General features: G+C 40.7%; 2 protein-coding genes and 1 long non-coding RNA gene across 3 annotated transcripts; 2 read left to right on the top strand and 1 right to left on the bottom strand.

Moving 5' to 3' along the window:
* Positions 1-1,643: 1,643 nt before the first annotated feature.
* LOC147135648 (PR domain zinc finger protein 12-like) lies at positions 1,644-8,399 on the top strand. The gene is made up of 5 exons (XM_086053498.1): positions 1,644-1,963; positions 4,625-4,815; positions 4,900-5,055; positions 6,169-6,304; positions 6,545-8,399. The coding sequence occupies exons 1-5, from the start codon at positions 1,735-1,737 to the stop codon at positions 7,021-7,023; spliced, it is 1,191 nt and encodes a 396-aa protein (XP_085909624.1). The 5' UTR covers positions 1,644-1,734; the 3' UTR covers positions 7,024-8,399.
* A 505-nt stretch (positions 8,400-8,904) lies between these two features.
* Positions 8,905-9,578, bottom strand: LOC147135647 (uncharacterized). Its single transcript, XR_015089940.1, has 3 exons — positions 9,426-9,578; positions 9,264-9,353; positions 8,905-9,182 (listed from the first exon to the last, which is right to left on the bottom strand). It is a non-coding gene; the product is annotated as an uncharacterized LOC147135647 (long non-coding RNA).
* A 262-nt stretch (positions 9,579-9,840) lies between these two features.
* Positions 9,841-19,732, top strand: fbxw5 (F-box and WD repeat domain containing 5). The gene is made up of 10 exons (XM_086054138.1): positions 9,841-9,986; positions 11,589-11,784; positions 11,859-12,016; positions 13,194-13,374; positions 13,470-13,618; positions 14,338-14,691; positions 15,660-15,843; positions 15,926-16,073; positions 17,048-17,260; positions 18,093-19,732. The coding sequence occupies exons 2-10, from the start codon at positions 11,598-11,600 to the stop codon at positions 18,370-18,372; spliced, it is 1,854 nt and encodes a 617-aa protein (XP_085910264.1). The 5' UTR covers positions 9,841-9,986; positions 11,589-11,597; the 3' UTR covers positions 18,373-19,732.
* Positions 19,733-21,119: the final 1,387 nt, after the last annotated feature.

Here is a 21,119-nt window from a genome sequence, read left to right as displayed (position 1 = left end):
ACGGAGGGAGGGGGGGGGGTCGGTAGGTGGGGGTGGTTTTCGGGCGTTACAAAGACACACACACTCACACGCACACAAACACCCATGAATATTAAACCGTTTTACCTCAACAAGTGCAACCCGTCAAAACAGCTTTGCATGGGAACAATGCTGTAAAGCACCCCCACTACCTTTTCATGCCCCCCCCCCCCTCCCCAACCTTTCTCCTCATCCCCAGTCCAAGATATATTTAGAAAAAAAAAACATGAGCGTGTTTCTATTCTTGTTATTCCCGCGCTTACTCCCCACACTAAATAACATTACAGGCACATGAATAGCAAATGCACTCATGGGAACAATAGCAACCAGCGCTTTGGAAATCAACAACAAAAACATTCACGTGCGTCACCTTTTTTTGTTTTTGGGCAAGTTTGGAAACAAAAAGGGAAAAGCATGGTAGTTGTGCTGTTACTTTTAACAGCCACCTCCTGTATTTGTATTTTTTTTAAATTATTATTATTTTTTGACCCACATTTTTAATAACGTTTTTTTTTCTGTAAAACAAAAATGGCCATTAGTATGTTTTGGAACTTCTTTTAAGAATTGGTTGCACTCATGAATAAAATGTCCACTTCTTCCAATTAAACTTCTTTTAAAATCATTATATTTATTAGTATATTTCTTCATAATTCACAAAAAGGCACACGTTGCTCTCATTTATAGCCATTTTAATAGTGTTTTTCTTCCCTCCACATTTTTTTCTTCATGTGCGTCGTTTTTAGTGATTTTGTTTTCAGCATAAAACCAAAACAAAAAGTGCATTCGTGAGCAAAGATTTCCTTCTCTAATCTCTTTTAATGTATTGTTTCTTTGAAAAAATAATACTATACATTCATTAGCAAAAAAAAAAAAAAAATCTATACCCACTTTTCATGTCATCTGCACATTTGTTTCCTTTAAAAAAAATTCAATACTGCATGAAACCACCATCCTCTCATCTCTAAAAAAATATGAGTGCTTTAAATGTATTTAAAGCTTTTAATTGTTTTTCTTTGGGCGGAAAATGTGCATTCATGACAAAAAGCAATCCACTCATCTCATTTTTTTCCTCGACGTGTTTTTTATTTTATTTTATTTTTTTGTATTTTTGTATTTTTCTTTTTCCTCGCCAAAAAATAACGATCATGCAAACCTATATTTTGGTTCATCGTGTGCATAATCAACCCCATCCACTTGTTTGGGTTTATTATACGTTTTTTAAAAGGTTTTATCTGGAATGGGCATTCATTCATCAGATATCTTTATTTTTTTCATGTGCATAATTTCTTAAGTGTTTAAATTATGTTTAAATATAGCTAAGCCATCCACCTTTGCCTTTTTAAGTGCCCCTCAATCCTCTTTAATTTTGTATTTTTTTTTTTTCTTCCTTCAAGGGATCCACTTCTGTTTGTATTATTGTAATTATTTGAAATTGCATTTCCTTTCGGAAAACAGTAGTGTGCATTCATGAGAGTAAAAGTTGTTTTTTTTCTGTAGCGTGGGCAGCGCCACGCCGCAAGGGGTGTGTCATTAATAAGTAATTAGGGTCTTGGGGGCAGCCCCCCCACTAGTATAAAGGCCCCTCAAGAGCGGAGCAGAGCCAGATCTCATTCACACACCGTCGGCAGAGGAGAGCACTACTTTATCCCCCCCGCCCCCTCCCCTCATTGTTCTTGCATTTTTGAAGTTCATTTCTCCGGCCCAGAAAGCCACACAATGGGCTCCGTGCTGCCCGCCGAAGCTTTGGCCCTCAAATCTGGATTTAAGTGTCCGGCTAGGGCGGCGCTGTCGGACGTGATCACTTCGGACGTCCTGCACAGCTTCCTCTACGGCCGCTGGAGGAACGTCCTGCAGGGGGGCGAGCACCTGCAGGCCGACGAACGCCACGCCGGCTGCACCAGGACCGCCTTCACCGCTGAAGTGCTGGCCCAGTCCTTCGCTGGAGGTAGGAATCACCTGTTGGTTGCTGACCGAGTTCATTATGTTCTCACTGCCATTTATTTGATTGATTGTGTCAATTTTCTGACTGTAATTCTTTGTTTGTTTGGTTTCATTTCATCCACCAGTTTACTTTTTTTTTTTTTTTTTAAATCACGAATAGTGGTAATGTTAAAGACAAAATAGTTGATTGTTTGTAATGAGTCATTTTAACTCTTTTAACAACATTTGAACTTTAAATTTCATCAGGTCACTCACTTGGGATGTAAGCTCAATTGTTAGTTCACAAACCACAACCATTTTCCAATGCGTGTTCGTTTAATCTTTCAAGAAAGCATCCAATGTAAATCAAGATTCACACAAGTTGATTGAATTTGCTCGTCCATTTCTTTCAATCTCTGAAATACAGGAATCAGACAAAGTCGGATCTGGGCTTCTTTTCTCACTTCGAATTAACTTAATGACTCCTAACTTCTTAGCTAGTTAGCTAGCTTTCCTAATTCTGGAAGAACATTTAAAAAAAAAATAGACGAAGAAGAATGCATAACAGTAGAAGACGACTCTCGTTTACTATTGAGTTATTTCACATTAAGGGAGCATTGAAAATTCAAAAAAGTTGGCTGACCGAACGTAATTGTGTTTCCCCATTTGGAGTTATGCAAAGTTTTATTTCCATATCAATAGTTGAGGAATTAGGGAGACAAGGTTCTTGTTACCTGTACTGAATTTGCCATTTACGGTGATTCAAACAAGAGAAGAAGAACGTTGATGTTGAATTAATTGAACGAAGAAGAGTACGGAATAGTAGAAGAAGAGCCAATGTTTTATGCTATCATTCGGATGCAATTTAATTGAGTAGTGTATTATCGGCCTCCATACTAATTAAGAAGAATCAAAGAAACGAAGGAAAAAGTGAGTAGTAGAAGAAGACATGCGTCTTCCCAGTCGAGAATGAATAGTAGAAGAAGTTCCAACTTGTTGCTTCACTTTTTCCCACATTTCCTCGCCAGTCTTTTCTCCTCCTTTTCGAGCCATTTAACGCGTTAAGTAGCCACTGAAAGAAGCAAATAAGTGCCGCCGATTCAAGGGCCGATGCCGGGCCTTTAAATTCATTTGGTTAACTTTGCGCGTTGACCTGGGAAAGTGTCCACTTAAAAAGGGCTCCCTTTTCTTTGGACCAACTTTGTCCCGGCATTCATCAATCTGCGGACAGTCTCTTTTCGTGCGCTTGGCAGCTATGTGGGGCTCCCTCCGTCTCCTCTGGCTCTGTCCACGTCTCGCTTTCTTTTCAAGCATTTGCTGTTGGTCGCATAATGCGGCGTGAAGGCTAAATCTAATGCTATTCATTGCATGTCAGCCATCTAATCGCCTTTCCATTTTTTTGTCGCGCGGATTCCAGAGTCCCTTTTAACAAGACGCCGCTCCATTCAGCGCAAATTTATTGCTACAAACTTCTTAAAAGGATAATGAATTTGGAATTAGCCGTCTCTCTTTTTCTCTCTTTTCTTTTCTTTTGCGCAGAGCCATTAATGAATATCACATCTGAAGCGTGACCAATTGCTGGAGCCCGCGCAATGGAGGACCATTTAACCCCCATTGGACAAAGCTTTTATTATCATTTTTTTGTGTTGTTGTTGCAGCTTTAAAATAAAAAAAAGAAAAAGAAAAAAAACTTTGATTTTGACATTAAAGGAACGTTTTCCCTTCTTTTTCCCCCTCCCCCCTCGCCTATTTAGGTTGGGATAAAACTGCTTACCGTGCGCAACAAAAACGTTCAATTCAAGCAGATAATCGAATTAAACGGAGGATAAAGTGTCTCTTAATATTTGGAGCCGGTCCGGTTTGGGTACGTGGGGAACCTGCCGCCGCTGGGCTGCATGACGTGAGAGCCTGTCAAGGCATGAAAAAAAATAAAAAAAAATGGAGGAAAAAGCACCTTAACATTTAAGACACAAATATTAAAACCCTTTTTTTTTCTCCTTTTTTTTATGTCGAGGAAGAAGAAATACGGTCCAATTTGTCGTAATAATCGAATAATAAATATAGTTCAACAATAAATTGAATTGTATTTTTGTAATTCATCATGTCAACAATTATGAATAATATGTAAATTGTATCATACCACTTGGTGCCATAATTGTCAATAATTAAAAAAAAAACATTCAAAAACTTATTTTTGAAAGCGATCATAATTATATGAATGAAGTACAAAATAAATCAATTCAATTCAAAATAACATGGATTTTGAACTGATCATAACACGATTGGAGCCATCATTGTTGGAAGAGTATTTTTGTATTTGATCCGGTGAATACAATTGTGACATCATTGTTAACCGATTTTGGCAACATAATTGCAAAGTATGAACTACCTAAAAAAAATAATAATTAAACAAATCATAATTATAGTAAAAATTCTTTTTTTTTTTTTTCAAACAATACCTTGTGCCATAATTATGACTAATACACAGTGCGTAATAAACAAAGATACAAATGCAATAAATAGAAACATATTTTGTTAATTGATGCAATTATGGCCATAATAACAAAAATCAAATAAATTAAAACTATGACAGCTATTTTAACTGGCCATAGATTTTTAGCTATTTTTTACGTCTGTGCAGTTTGTTGACATTAATTGAATTGTTGCTGGGGTTTTTTTCCCACAGAGGTCCAGAAACTGTCCAGCTTGGTGCTCCCCAGCGAGGTGATCATCGCGCAGAGCTCCATCCCAGGAGAAGGTCTGGGAATCTTTTCGAAGACATGGATCAAGGCCGGCACGGAGATGGGTCCCTTCACGGGCAAAGTCCTGTCACCGGAACATGTAGACCTGCTCAAGAACAACAACCTGATGTGGGAGGTGAGTTTCTTGTGAGGGTCCCAACCAGTTCCACATGTCATTCCTAAAACTCATCTTCATGTCTTTTTTTCATTTTTAATGAAGGTGTTTAACGAGGACGGCACTGTGAGGTACTTCATCGATGCCAGCCAGGAGGACCAACGCAGCTGGATGACTTACATCAAGTGCGCCCGCAACGAACAGGAGCAGAACCTGGAGGTGGTCCAGATCGGCAGCAGCATCTATTACAAAGCCGTGGAGGTAGAGGAACCACTTTTGGTCTCGTGTGTGCATGCAGGGTCTCCTAACCTTTCACATCTGATACCCCCCTCTGGCCACAATTTTATAAAAATGCGTAATATAATGATCAAGAGCATAAGTTCTCAAACTTTTAACACCAAGTAAAATTACCCTCTCAAAAAAATACTTGGCTCCGCAAGTGCCACCATAGTGGCCATCATTAAAATACAGTAATGTAGTAGGCCTGTTTACAGTTTTTAATAAAAAAAAAAATAGGTCTATGTTTTATTCTTATTAAGTATATTTAATGTTACAATAAGCCACAGTTCAAACACTGTACAATTTGAACATTACCACTGTAGTGAAATGTAAGAAAATATATATGCAATTATTCATTCATTTGGTGTATTAAACATAAATTAACTAAAAAATGTACCTACATAAATGTCCAAAAGCACTTCTTAAGGATTAAAAGCAAATGTATTGTACAAAAAAATTAAGTACAGCTAAACTTTATCAAAAAAAATTACATAAAAAGTTTAAATTACTACATTAAAAAAAATGTATAAGAAGAAAAAATAAATATCTTAATTTTTAATTCAATTAAATTGTATTGCATGTAAAAGTTCAATAAAAGTGATACCTAAATAAATATTTACAAATGAACAAAATTTAATTGAAAACACTGTACTTAAAAGTTAAATATACTGGAACTGTATTTTAAAAATGAACAGTACTACTGGAAGTTTAAAAAAATACTTGATAAGTTAAAAAAAAAAAACAACAAAACTTTAAGCCACTGTAACACTATGCTAAATAGGACCACTGGATTTAAACTTTGAGAAATGAATTCAAATGTATTGCACAAAAGGTAAATAACAATTGTGCCTAAATTAAAGTAATTGAACAGTTATAAAAAGACATGCCCATGTATTATTAAAAGTGCAGGGAAAAAAAAATCCACTGGTTTGTCCTACGTACCACTAGAGGGAGCCCACGAACCCCACTTTGAGAATCTCGATTACAGAACACTACAGATGAGAATTAAAAAAAAAAAAACACACACACAAAAAAACCCCACAAAGAAATACATTTTTTACAACTGAAATCCCATTTAATGACTGTTTCTCTTAGACTATCCCACCGGACCAGGAGCTCTTGGTGTGGTATGGAAACACTCACAACACCTTCCTGGGTATCCCTGGAGTGCCGGGAACAGACGAAGAGCAGCAGCAACAGCAGCAGCAGCAGCAGAAGAAGAGCAGAAATGGTGAGAAACCTTTTGAAAATGGCTTTTATAATCAAATAGAATGACCTCTTTATTGGCATTCTAACACACCAATGAAAAGCGGCCCAATATTATTTTTATATTTAAATTTGATGTGCAATTTCCTGTCTACAGTTTCTACTAGCGGTACCTCAAATCACCGTTTGCCATTGAAATGAATGAAAATGGCGCTCATTTGTTCCCGCCGTCTAAACACAGATTTATCCACATGTGTTTTTGCAGATGACTCCCAGTCTTGCGAGTCCTCGTGCTCGCCACCTTCCTCGTCGTCCTCGTCCACCGCCGGCCTGCACACTTCAGGGCGCATGCGCTGCGTCATCTGCCATCGCGGCTTCAACTCGCGTAGCAACCTGCGCTCGCACATGCGCATCCACACGCTGGACAAGCCGTTCGTGTGCCGCTTCTGCAACCGCCGCTTCAGCCAGTCGTCCACGCTGCGCAACCACGTGCGCCTGCACACTGGCGAACGGCCCTACAAGTGTCACGTGTGCCAGAGCGCTTACTCGCAGCTGGCGGGGCTGCGTGCGCACCAGAAAAGCGCACGCCACAAGCCCGCCGCCGCCGCAGCCGCCGAGGGGATCGCGCAGGCATCGCCGCCGCTTCCTCCCCCTCCTCACGCCACCGCCCAGCAGATGGCGCCCGTGGTCCGCCACCACCATCATGTGCCGCTGGTGCACCACATTCCCGCCTTGGTGCTCTGACAAGACAACGACAATAACAGCAAAGATGCACTTTAGCGAGGAGCTCGAGTGGACGGAAGAATACACGCGTTTCCAAAAAAAAACCTTTCGGGGAGTCTCACTTGGCACGTGAAAATAGAGGCGTGAGCTCCCATGTCACATGATCAAAACATCCAGAAACACTTATAACAGGGGTCACCAGTCTTTCTGAAACTTCGAGCTAAGCAACTTCCTTGGCGCCGATCGATTAATTGGAAGGCCTGTACACACCCCTTAAAGTACATATTTGCTCAAATTACGATTTAAAGTGGAACTAAATGTAAAATGTTGCCCCTCAGATGGATGAAAATGAATTTATGAATCCGCTTAATTCTTATACCACAAATTTGAATACCGGATTTGGACTAGTCGGGGCACATGCAGCATATTGCAACACCAAATGTTGTTTTATATTATTATTAATATTCGTCTGTCAGAGGACTTGCTCATGATTTCTCGCAATCATTTAATTTAACAAGTTAGGAAGTGTGTTCATAATATCACTGTGTGACTTTTACAATAGGCCCACGGGCTAATCACGTCCTTGGTGACCGCTGCGTCACGTGATTGAAACATGACGGCTTGTGAGTTTAGGTCACGTGATCAAAATTTGCCTCACACAAGTTTAAGGGAATTTTATTTTCATAGCACTTTTCACAGAGCAGATTCGCAAAGTGCTTCAGATAATAAATAAAATACAGTCATGAATACAGAGTCAAAAAGTGCATAAAACAATTAAGTCGAGCTCACCTGACACGTGACCAAAGACTTGCCAAAACACTGTCACGTGATCAACATATTCAGCCACTACACGCGAGCTCGCAAGTCACATTATCAAAGCAGCTAGCCAATCCGTGAGAGCTCATTACGTGACGTGTTGAAAACGGCAATAAGCGCACGTGATCAAAAGTTCCAGTCAATACGCGTGAAGTAAATCAATTTTATTTATATGGCACTTTTAACAAAAATGACTCAAAAGTGCTGACTTAAAATATGCCTGGCACGTGACCAAAGACTAGGAAAAAGACGACCACCCGCACGTCACGTGTTCATGATGGGACGCTAATCCGCGCCAGTGTATATGTCACGTGATCACAACATCCCACCATGGTAGTCGGTCCACGTCACGTGACGCCAACTGAGCAGTTTCAATGGATTTCACGTGAACATGAGTGCAAGTTTTGGAAGCTGGAAGTACAAATACAGCAATGTAGTTGTTAGGTCTCACACTTCTGAAATGAAATTGTCACTTTAAACTTGTACAGAACGAGTAATTGTGTAATATTAAAAATAAGTAAATGTATGGTATGATTCTGTATATGTGAGTGTAAATACATTTGTGCTTCTTGTATTCTAAATAAATCATATGACTTTACTTATTTGTCTGCTTGCTCATTTGGAATATTCACTCACCACAATAATGGAGAATCGTACTGTAGTGTATTACTTTTAAACTACGCGCCCTTGTAAAACGTGATATTCTTGGATTACTATTACAATATTTGTCTTAAAAGTGGCATGGAGAAATGAATACAAATCGTAATCGTTCCTTAAATGTGATAGTTATTATAGCTCTGCAGTTCACTAGTTACTTTTTGACTACCTACCACTTGTTAAAATTATTTTTTAAAAACGTTTTTAATATATAACGTAATAGATTATTTTGAAATGATTGAATTTGATTTTTTTTTTCAGTTTTCTACAACGAAATAATTGAGATTTCATCATGGATATCACTATTATTAGTTGTTCAAATGTATTGGTGTCCTATTTATGACTACACAAAAAATACACTTAAACTAATATCGTAAATAATATAAATGGATACGCAAAAAAATTCTTTTCAGTTCCATTTTATTTCCAAACACTCAAGCAGGAAAATTGAGCATCTCCTGATGCTTTATGTCACACACTGATGTGATCCCAACTGTTTCTTTGGAATCAGTTGAAATGATCATGACTGATTGAATAGGACGCTGTCGTGCTTGTCAGCTATCAGACGCGATCCGACTTCCCCACTGGAAGTTTCCGGAAAAGTCATCATTGGAACAAACATGGCATCACCCAAGAAGAAAAGAATCAGAAGACGTGTGGACTGGACGTTGTTTTGTCCTGTGAGACGGTCCACACTTGTTGTTGTCCTGCATTGTGATAGATAGACAGATTGATGGATAGATTTAAAAAAATACACTGACATTATATTTTTTTTCCTCCAAATTCACCTTTAAAGCGGTTGAGTCATCCTGCTGCTGTCATCTTCTTCTGCTTTGTACAGCAACAAGAAGTGATCAAGTCAGACATGTGGCTCAATGCTGTAAGAAAACTGATGATCAGGCTTTAAATATGACACTTGAACTTTAGGTATAGAAAATTGGAGCACGTACCTGAGAAAAGTAGTCACAGCATGGTGCTTCTATGGTTTTCTTGCCTCCTTCCCAAGTTTACTGAAGTGCATGTTGTATGTTACCATGCACATGCACTCAAACTAATGGCACAGTACTTTTTGGACTCATTGTGTGTGTGGTGATGTCGGTAACTTGAGAACAACTGCACAGTATCACTATCATGAGGGCTCTCAACTTTTCCATTGCGGGTAAACATGACGTATGCCAAGCCACCAGTATTACCCGCCAGGTAGATCTATCTATCTATCTATCTATCTATCTATCTATCTATCTATCTATCTATCTATCTATCTATCTATCTATCTATCTATCTATCTATCTATCTATCTATCTATCTATCTATCTATCTATCTATCCATCCATCCATCCATCCATCTATCTCAAATGCATTAGTCGGGCCTTAAGTTCGTAGTGTGACGATGTGTTCGGTGTTCGACTAGTACGGCCTTGTGGTTCCTCTGTTATTATGATCTGTTGTCATTTTCCAAGCGGCTACCTACCTGCCGCCTGCCCACCACCAAGCATACTTTGACGCAGCAGGTGAGTTTGTTCACGAATATTGTCACCGGGTGGGGTAGCTCCACAATTCACCGAACGCAAGCGAGGTTTTATGAACGCTGTGCGTGGTTATCAAAAGGAAATTCCTGCAGCTCGGAGTTGAGCACGAAACGTCAGCTAGCGGCCAACTAGCTAGGCGGCTAGAAGGGTTAGCGACAAGTTCGCTAGCGTCACGTCGGTGTTATTGGAATAGCATGCTTTCGATTCAACACGCTCATGGAGGCAAACTTGCACTTAACATTTAGCTCGGGTGTCATTGCACAGCCGTTTCGAGGCCGAGGGGTTTATTGTGAGGGAAACAGCGACTTGTCACGGGTTTTCGAGCCTCAGTCATGAACATTTACCATTTTAGGTCATCCCCAATGGATGGCTTGGTTTAGCGAGGAAGAGTACTCTCGTTTTGCCGTTTACTGCATAATTTAGTTCTGACAAGGAACCGTTTTCAAGCCCTTAGTTCATGTAGAAAAATGCAGTGGTTAGACAAATCTGAAATTTTAATGAGTGTGACTCCTATAAAAAAAAAAATAGTGTTATACAAGGACTGAAAGAAAGGAGTGATTGTAGGAAGGAAGGACTGGAAGATATAGCGAGGAAGGGAAACAGTTGGTTTTAAAGGTAGACGGATGAAGGAATGTTTGAAGGATGATATGTAGTTAGTAAGGGAGGTGGTTGAGAATATGGCTCGGAAGGAGGAAAATACGGACGGGAAGTAACGAAGGATGGCTTGATGGAAGGAAGGAAACAAGGATGTATGCAAGGAAGGTAAGATTTATGGAAGGAAGCGAGGAAAGAAGGGGCCCACCACCACTTTCACCTTGAAACCTTAACCCTTGTTTAAAACTGTAACCCATGCTCGAAACTTTGAATTGAAACACTTATACCGTCTTGAAATCTTCCATTTTAAATTTTACAAGCACATTTATAAGATTAAGCCGTGTTTGGCTCAATTCACAGACAGCTATTTTTAAAGCAGTTCCCTATCTTGTCAAGCATTCTTGAGCATTTCGTACATCTTTCAAGAACCATAAGTATAACAAAAGAGCGACTGCCGTCTTTCACCTTTTTTTTTTTTAGTAATCAATGGTCCCTGACAAGAAAACAAGATTATAGTGAAAGCAAACAGCAAAACAGTTACTTTGATGCAGATATTTCTTTGCTTTTGTGACACCTCAAACTATAAGACAACAAAAATTAAACAGAGAGCTGTGATAACAACATATTTTAATGAGATATTGCTGCTGTTGGACTGAAATCTCTATGTCAAAATGTCGCTAATCTTAAATGTTTTCTATTCTGTTGGTCAGTCTGTACGTGTGTGTGCTATTATTATTATTATTATTATTGTTATTTATTTATTGCGAATTATTGACCAATCCAAAGTATTGAAAATTATTGAATTATATCTTTTTTATTTGCCTGATTTTTGTCGCTTTTTAAAACATCACGTTTCCACACTACACCATAAGACAAAGATAATTACGTTTAAACATTCCCTTTTGGCCCAGCATAGAACCGTACAGAATGAGCATTGACTCAAAAGTGGAATGCAACTGAAGTGAACTCAATGTGCTGCAATGACTCCAGGATGTTAGGATGGAGTGTGGCCCATTTCTGCCAGACATTCTGGTGTTGGAGATCTTCCTGCGTCTGCCCCACGACGCCGTGCTGACAGCGGGCCTCACCTGCCGCCAGTGGCTGGCCATATCCAGAGACGAGTTCTTATGGAGGGAGCTCTTCTACTCCTACTATCGCATCCCCCGCGCCGTACCCCGACACCCAGGTGGGGCTCCGACAGGATTCCACAACACCTTTTCTTCTTCCTACGTGGAGTGACTCTCAACTGTGTGCGTGCAGCGGCCGTGTCATGGTACAGGGAGTTCAAGCGCCTCTTTGACTGTATCCCGTGTGTCGAGGTTCAAACGCTGAGGGAGCACAGAGACCAGGTGCTTCATTTGGCCTTCTCTCACCGGGGCCACCGCTTCTCCTCGTGCTCCAAAGACTGCACTGTCAAGGTAATCCACGGCACAACTTTCTTGGATTGCCGCTTGTCTCTCTTTTTTTTTTTTCAAACAATTTTAGCAGTTGTCCATGAGTAAAAAAATAATACTAATAAAGAACTGTTGATTATTACGGATCAACGATTTGGAAAAATACTCGTAATTGGATTTGTTTTCCCCTCAATATTATATGTATTATTAATATTATAATATAATATTGTGATTTAATATGCGATTATTTTCAAGGCAAGGCAGCTTTATTTATATAGCGTATTTCATACACAAGGTAACAATGTGCTTCACACGAGCAAAGACACAACACCTAAAAAAAAATGCGTAAACACAACAGCTAACGACATTCACAAGCAAAGGAGAGAAAACAAAAGTAGTTTACCAAAATTACTAAAAGAATGTACATTGGCAACATTTAAACACTTTAACAGAAGACTTTAATAACACCTGTCCCCGGACTTTAAAAACATTTAAAAGCAAAGAAAGAAAGAAAAGTCCATTTCTAAAGTTACTCTTTCCCCCAAACAATTGTGTGACTTATCGAACAGGAGCAGAATTTGAAAATCTATTTTGCCGCTGACTGGGAGCCACTGTAAAGCCTTTCAAGGATGCCTTTCACATGCGTTTTTATTTGGGGCCTTCTTTAAGAATAACCAATACGAGCACGTACAGTTCATCTCCACACACGACTGCTGTGCATAAAAAAAAAAACGTCAACAAAAATGGAATAATAAAACAACTTAATTATAGTTAGATAGTAGAGATGTCAAAATAAAATTGCCGTTGTCGTCATGTCACGATATTAATAGCAGCAAATCTGTTTAAAAGGCCAAGTTGTTTTCCATTTGTGCAGTTCCAGCACCCTCTGGTGGTTAGTTTATTAGTGCAGTTTAATTTGATGCATGACTGACCAAGCCTATTTCTTGTGAATGCTGTTATGTACAAAATACGAGCTCATTTTGTAATTTTTTTTTTTTTTTAACAATATCGTGAGCTTTAAGTACAGTATCGCGAGCTTTTTATGTATCGCCAAGCTCCCCACAATACCGTGATAATCATCGCATCGTGAGGATCATATCGTGATATTATGCTCCCGTGACATTTGGATATCGTGACATCCCTATTAGATATAGATATTAATAGATAGATATTGTGTGTAACCAGCTTTGCTTCCCCCAAGCTTTGGGACACGGAGCGCCACGATGGCAACATCGCCCTGGTGCACAGCTCCAGCATGCGCCAGTTCAACTGGGGCTACACGCAATTCTCGCAGTTCAACGCCGACGACAGCCTGCTGCTGGTGTCCGGCGTCTACCTGGGCCCGCACCACTCCTCGGGGGAGATCGCCGTCCTCAGTCTCGGTACGTGCGGCGCCAACGACGGCCCAGCTGGATGGCTTTTGGCCGATTTCGATTGAATGCCGGTCCAAGAGCCCCGCTAACCCGCTTTCCCGCAGAAAACTACACTCTGCTGTCGCGGGTGAGAAACAAGCCGTACGACGTGTTCGGCTGCTGGCTCAATGAGACGCACCTGATCTCAGGCAACCTGCACTGGATCGGCAACATGACCTCCTGTTCCGTGCTGTGGCTCAATAAAGCCTTCCAGGTGAGGTATCGTACTCAAATGACTGAAAGTTCAAGTGGTGTTCTCATTTGAATGTATTGCCCTTAAGAAATACTCCCAGAATAAAAAAAAACAAAGATAACACTTGTTGGATCATCACGTTCATCGTTTTTTTTAAGTCATAATTGATTTTTTTGCAATTTAAAAACATAGAGAGTTGACGAAGTTAGTATGGCTTATTCATGTTGGAAAGTTGCCAAACATGATATGTTACCGGTTTGATGTTGGTATTTTTACAATTAAAAATAGACAAGAGGTGGCCACCTTACCTGACGACCTACTGAGAATAACAACGTTGGCGGCCTCCGCATGGAAAATTACCATTAAATAGATGAACCCTTCATTTGTCGCGAAGGTTGTCTAATTCTTTTTTTTATTTATATTTTTTTTACTTTTGTTGCTAGCTGGAGCTCAATAATCCGCCCAAGAAAACTGTGATAATATCACAAGACAATTTTAACGTATATAACAAAAAGTGTTAGTTTTTTTTTTAAGACTTGCAAACTCTACTTTTCATTCAAAGAGCATTCAGTCAAAATTGTATTCAATTTATCGAGAATAAAATCAGAAGTTAATGAGAATAAATTCATATACTTTAAAAAATAAATAAATAAATTTGGTTGGATTCCCAATTGTTTCACCACCATTTTGAGGCCCCGCTGTACTTTACGGACAATTCCCTTGTCCCTCGCCTTGAGCAGGATATCGAGTCTGAGAACGTCAACGTGGTGAAGCGCCTTTTCAAGATCCAGAACATCAACGCCAGCACCATCCGCACCGTCATGGTGGCCCACTGCCGGCGTCACGACAACCCCGACCTGCTGCTGGACTACGACGCCCAGTGTCAGGCCCGCCGGCAGAACGGCCAGCAGCCGCGGCCGCCGCTGCTCTTCGACTTGGGAACGTCCGGCAGCGAGGGGAAAGACGACGAGGACGACGAGGACGACGGCGACGGCGGGGACGACGCGAGCCCGAGAGACGGCAGGTGCCGCGGCACGCCCGCCGCCTTCCCGCCTTCTCAAGCCGCCGTCTCGAGCCTGGAGCGCTTGAAGCAGGTGAGCCGCATGCAGTGGTGGGAAGTAAGCAAAGTATTTATCAAAAACTGTCATGCGAGGGGAATCGATGACCACTTCCGAAGAAGTGTCTGCTAGGGCTGTGCGATTAATCGAAATTCACTTACAATTACGGTTATTACACGCCACCGGAGCTGGGCACTTGACCCTTTTTTGCCCGTCCGGCCGCGACCCCCCGGCCATATTCGTAAACATTGTCGCCCCCCGCCCCGTTCCGACCTACGACCCCCCCTTCTCCAAGTTATTAAGTTGTGAAAGATGCAACAACCCAGCTGTGATGTGCCAGTGTCATACTTGAGTGCCGCGCGCAGCTTGATTTTCCTCCCGGACACAATTTGTTTTGAAAGAAGCCGAAGAAGAAGCCTTTCACCGAGTAGGCCGAGATGAAATTTGGCCGCCTCGCGAGCACGTCACACGCATGAGCGCCGATTAGTGGGCCGGACTAAAATCCACTTCCGGTCATGATTAGTCCAGCCATTTAAAAAAAAAAAATTGTCACCCCTCCGCCCCAAAAATGCATCCGACCGGTCCAGCCCAGGGACGGACTGCCCAGCTCTGCACGCCACGATTACAAAGTTGGCATAATCGTTGAAAAACGATGATTAATATGCATTATATCCAACTCACAGTTTGTTTACACAAGGAAATTATACTTGAGTTTATACCTTTTACATTTTTTTGTAACGTTATCCATTTTGTTTGGTCCAAAAGGAATTTATGTCATTATTGTGTTTCAAGGAAATTTGTTTGTCTTTCTAGTTTTTACATTTAAACATTTTCTTGTTTTGTACGGGAAAAAAAAAAAAAAAAAGAATGATCGTTTGTGATTCATATTTTTTTTTCATAATTGAGCAGCCCTTGCATCTGCCTATTTCTCCACAAAGGCAAAGTCAAGTACGCGCACGGTTCACAGTTCGGATTGGCTGCCATGTTTGCGTTCTCCCCACTAGACTTGTAAGAACCTGGACCCTAGCCAGGTAGCCCTCGAGAGACAGGTGGCTCAGATGATGGGGCGGGTCCACACCAAAGCCCCCGACTCCAACCTAATGGGGACCCCGGAGTCCGGCGACGGCGAGGACAAGACGTACTTACTGTTTACCACCGGCAGCCTTACGTACTCGCCTCACCAGATAGGTGAGCGCGTCCGTCGCACCGCCGTCCGACGCGTCGCCGGCGGGCGGCCATCTTAGCTCTTGCGTTGTGGCGTCGTGTCCAGGCATTAAGAGGATCAAGCCGGACCAGATGACCACCTGCGGACCCGTTCTCGGGGAAGAACGCAACTCCTACGAGTTCTTCGACTCGCTGGACCACGTCATCGATATCCACGGGCACATCATCGGGATGGGTCTCTCTCCGGACAATCGGTCAGTCAATCGTGTTTGACCTCACCCGTCGCCAGACACAACAGGCACATCCGAACATTGTCGGGAGAGGACCCGAGCACTGCGAGTAATTGATGGCCACTCAAAAAGGTCCGTAATTGTGTGAAGGCAGAAAGCACGCGCGTTATTCTTATTTTCCTTCCGCCCGTTATTTTGACACGCAGCCATCGTTCGGACGATTCGCGTCAATCCCAATTTCAACGTATTCCAAAAATTCACGCCCTGCAGGCTATATCGTTTTCCCTCATGCCAAGAATTCCGCTTTCACTCCAATTCCCCATTCATTGCCGATGCGACGTTCAACATAACAACACATTCATATCGTTCTCATTTGAAATTCAAAATGTTCAGCTCGGGACAATCTACGGCTTGCCAAAGATTCACATTGACCAAAAATGGAATATTTTCACCCCTAAAAATCCCACAAAAAAATTCCATATTCTTTCCCATTGACACGTTCAACACAACATGAATCACGTCATCGTTCCCATTTTGAAATTCAAAACCTTCAGCATATTTCATTCTCCCTGCTAATGATTTTCATGCCAAATGTCCACATCCCACACAAAAATTCCCCATTCTTTCCCATTCCGCATCATTTAATGCCAATCCGTATCGTTCATTACGAGTCCACGTGCTTTTTAATTCCGCATTCAGACGGAATTTCTACAGAAAGTGCAAATGTCTAGTTGCGTATAGATGTCACAAAGCACTTTTTTTTTCCTATTAGCCAAAACTATGTGGCCTGACTAAATGAAGCTTTTTCCCCCTCAGTTCAGCACAGGTGCTTGGCACAAATATGCCACCAGATGGCACCAAAGCAATCTTTAGTATGGAATGTGGATTTGGCCTGGGCACGTCCACCAATCATGTGCCTGTACCTGATACATGCCAGTTGCGTGTTGACCAATCAGTTGTAGGTCAACCTGTGTGTGTTTGCGCGTGGGCCCGTCCAGGTACCTGTACGTGAACAGCCGGGCGTGGCCCGCGGGCTGCATCATCTCCGACCCCATGTGCCCGCCCCCCATCGCCGAGGAGATCGACCTTCACGTAATCGACCTGAAGAGCCTGAGGGAGGAGCGGCGTAGTCTCCGCGCCCACCGAGCCTTCGCGCCTCACGACGAGTGTTTCTTCATCTTTCTGGACGTCAGCAGAGACTTTGTCGCCAGGTGGGCCTCGCTCGCTACTTTAAACACACACACACTTGAGCTAAAATGATTAATTAAATACTGAAATACTTCGATTACAAGGAAAAAGTTGAAGCAAAATCTGTCTGGAAGCTAACAGGTTCGCCCGTCGCTCAAAGCAGCCAATTCTACTTTTACTCACTGCCGCCCACGTCACTCACCAGGCCAAGTGTCACGTCTTAAAGCTCCACACACTCAAAAGTCACAAGTATTACATAGTGTTATGAAATGCGCTATATAAATAAAATTGTATTGTATTGAAGCGTGAGGATGGCGACCCCAAGTGGTCAACGATAATTACCTCACATGCACATTTGGTTGGTTAGTAATGCAAAATCAATTTTGGGCCGATTTTAATCGAGTCAATAATCGTTAGAATAATCGATTCCAATAAATGCGATAGCTATAACTTTACATACATTCTAATCAGCCTCAAATAGAAAATAAGAATATACGTCACTTTTATGTTACGTTATTTTTAATGTACCGCTGGTTTTCTTTTAACAAATAAAACAAATGATTATTTTTGAGGATATAGACAACAAAGTTGTTTTTTGTATTTTAAATTAACTTGCCTACCTTGTTCATTTTTACTTTTACCCAAGAAAAATTGATTTGTTCTTGTGAGGAGTCCAACTTAATTGTCGAAATTGCTCATTTTTTCCTCGTTAAAAAAAAAAATAAAAAATTCTTTCATAAGGATTATGAAAGGGGAAAAATGTCTCCCTCGGACTGAAAAATTTTGCAAGAGCCTCGGTGTAAAAAGTCCAGTTGAATTGACGGCAAACTAAAGTGAGCGCCCAACTCTCGGCAGCGGCGCCAAGGACAAGCACGGCTACATCTGGGACCGCCACTACAACATATGCCTGGCGTGGCTAGCCCACGACGACGTGGTCAACTCGGTGGCCTTCAGCCCCGCCGACCAGGAGCTGCTTTTGTCTGCCAGCGACGACGCCACCATCAAGGTGTGGCGCTCACCCCGAGCCGTGCGCCTGGCGCGGGACGCCGCCCGCCGGCCCGCCCGAACGCGTCACCGCGCCAGCCTCCTGGCCACCTGGCTCAACCGCAGCAGGGGGCTCAACGGCAAGCCTTGAGGGACGCCGCCTCGTCACCAGGGGGTGCCGCTTCGTAAGCACTACATGTAAACTGTTGACAGCTGTGCTGTGAAAAACAGTCACAAGACATTTTGAACAGGAAAACAAGGACATTTCTTTTAGGATGTTCTTTTTATAACATTTGCTTCCCTACAGAGAGCCCCAGACATGACATAGAGGAAAAAATGTAATTTCTTTTCAATTTTTTTTCAAACGTTGGGGTAAGACAGGGTCTGAAAATGTCTGGCAGTGAATGAGTTAACGCGCATACAAACACTAATTTGTGGCCATGAACAAGGTATGACGTGTGCACAAAATACACGTTTGTGGATGAAAATGTAACCTAACCTCAAAATTAATAGTTTGTGATCATAAAATAAAAAAAGAATTGCCACAATATTGATATAATGTGCACAAAAAAAACAACCTAATTTGAAGCCATAAAATACATAGCGTGCACAAAAGACTCATTTGTAGCCATGAAATTGTTCTAAAGTGCCGAAAAATATTTTGTGATCACAAAATACTTTGTGGCCCAAAATACTAAATTCTCACCCTGAAATAGATATTACATAACTTAAAAAAAATAAAAAAATCCTGTGTCATGTTTTGGGTCTCTGCCATCTGGAGACATTTTTAACAAGAAAAAAAATACCATAAAATGTTTTTTTTTTTTTTTTTTTTTAAGTCACCACACCTTTTTGTGGACTCAACTTAAAAAAAAAATAGCGTGGCGAAAAATGGTGCAGAACCAGCTAATGACATGAAACCTCAGAGGAATCCTTTTGGAGTCTCTTTTAACCCACACACAATATATAATGAACAATTTTTTGGTTTTCGGGGGTAGGCGGGTAGTTTAGCATGTCCCCTCAGAGGCAGTTACAAAATGGACCCTGGATGTCACATTTTTATTAACGGATGTGCTTCAATATAGAATACAGCAGGCTAATATGTATTCTATATTGAATATAAAAATATACAGTAAGTGCACAGATTAAGTCTACAGTTTCCCTGTAGAAATAATCGCAGGACATACTATTAGGCACACCTCTGCCATTTTGCCGCACGTGTAGCCAAAATATTAGGAACGCAGTCAATTGCTCATAGTGCCATTCAGCACTGCTGTTTGTCAGATTGTACAGGTGTACCTAATGGTCTGTCCGGTGAATGGATAGCAAAAGTGTAACCCTTTACTTTGGTTGAAAGATTCTCCTTTTTGTGTTTTAAAAAAAGTTTCCATCCCTTGATTGAATGTGTGATATTTTTTTTCCCTTTATAATCCTTGTAGGACTATGAGGTGTTTTTTTTTTCCACCCATATTGACATATCCCAAAATAAATATTGTATGTCTTGAACTGCACACTGGGTTCCTGTAATGATTTCATTTAAAATATACAGTAATTTTGAACGTATTTATATTGTCTTAATTTATAAAGTTAAAAAATGCTTCACTTTTTGAAAACACTCAAAATCTTAATTTATTAATCTATTTCATATTCATATTGAAAATTACAGCAGTGCCTTGAGATGCAAGTTGAATTCACTCACTCAACATATTTCTGTTTTTTTTAATAAGAAAATAGCATTATGATGTACTTTATAAAAACATAGAAAAGATGTTAAGGTTTTTTTTTTTCCTCAAATCAATGAATGGAGTGAATATTGGGCTCCTTCTGGTGTTTGTGCCTTGATGGCCACCAGGGGGCAATATAATTTAGAGTTTCACAATTTATTCACTGGCAGTCGTTTTCGCAAAGGAGGAAGAATATATGCTTGTTCGTCTTATACACAGTATTGTCTGTTTGTGCGTAATGCGTGTATATAATTCTAAGTACATGTTTTGATTCATTTGGAAAATGCTTCAGAATTTCATTTTAAGTTGTTTTTAAAACATTAAGTGCAATATATCTAGGAATAAATATTAAAATTCTTTAAAAAACACGTTAATATTGTGGAGCTATTTCGGTTTGGTCACACTTCCTACAATACAACTGGTAATACAATACATTTTTATACTTCTGAGTCTTGTTCGTATGTCAGTCAAATGTGTCAGAACACGAGATGGGAATGAGGTGACCTTTTGAATTTAAAACTGTACTACAGTATTATTATATATAGCGAGAAATAACCGGGTAGTGCACGTGTAATATGTGATACAGAACTACTGTAGTGTATTGACAAATGACTGATATATTGATGATGTAAGGGAGATTAAAGCGGTAGGACTAGATTAAGTTCATAATTCGTCTTTCTCCCATTTCGAAGATGTATATTTAATGTATTATATTTCATTTATAGTGACTGCTTACTACTGTGTAACTTTCTCGTGTTGCTTTCGTTGATGCTTTGTTTCTGTGGTATATTTGCGTGTAATTTTTTTGTCTTCACAGGCGAATTACATTTATTTTGTCTTGTTTTGTTTAATTTTTACATGTTCTAAATAAATCAACCCCCCCCCCCCAAAAAAAAAAAAAAAAACCCAAAAGAGAACCTCTGCTATTGGCGATTTAATTATTACAATTTATAGTGATCGTGTAAGTCTCTTTGGACCTGGACTTGCATTTGCACTTTATCTCAGGACTCCAATCGACCTATTGCTGCTACAGTTTCTGCTTCCGCGTTTGTGTTTATGAACGACTTCTCTGTGTTAGTGCTGATTGCTCAATATACACTTTATTAGTGTATAAAAGCATACAACCCAAAAAGTACTAATTGCACTAAATGTTTAACATAGGTTTTTCTTTTTG

The sequence above is a fragment of the Filicampus tigris genome, chromosome 15 (genome assembly GCF_054856515.1).
Source record: "Filicampus tigris isolate MCC_2025a chromosome 15, RoL_Ftig_1.0, whole genome shotgun sequence".
Classification (NCBI taxonomy): domain Eukaryota; kingdom Metazoa; phylum Chordata; class Actinopteri; order Syngnathiformes; family Syngnathidae; genus Filicampus; species Filicampus tigris.
The sequence above is the reverse complement of the archived record's forward strand: the minus strand, read 5'-3'. Positions and strand labels throughout refer to the sequence as shown.

What these genes read in the sequence shown, in the direction of transcription:
- LOC147135648 (XM_086053498.1), top strand. Translation starts at nt 1,735, where the DNA reads ATGGGCTCCGTGCTGCCCGCCGAAGCTTTGGCCCTCAAATCTGGATTT. An exon ending in GGCCCAGTCCTTCGCTGGAG is followed by an intron (nt 1,964 to 4,624) that starts GTAGGAATCACC and finishes TTTTTCCCACAG; the next exon opens with AGGTCCAGAAACTGTCCAGC. An exon ending in TCTATTACAAAGCCGTGGAG is followed by an intron (nt 5,056 to 6,168) that starts GTAGAGGAACCA and finishes TGTTTCTCTTAG; the next exon opens with ACTATCCCACCGGACCAGGA.
- fbxw5 (XM_086054138.1), top strand. Translation starts at nt 11,598, where the DNA reads ATGGAGTGTGGCCCATTTCTGCCAGACATTCTGGTGTTGGAGATCTTC. An exon ending in GATCGCCGTCCTCAGTCTCG is followed by an intron (nt 13,375 to 13,469) that starts GTACGTGCGGCG and finishes GCTTTCCCGCAG; the next exon opens with AAAACTACACTCTGCTGTCG. An exon ending in GGCTCAATAAAGCCTTCCAG is followed by an intron (nt 13,619 to 14,337) that starts GTGAGGTATCGT and finishes CGCCTTGAGCAG; the next exon opens with GATATCGAGTCTGAGAACGT.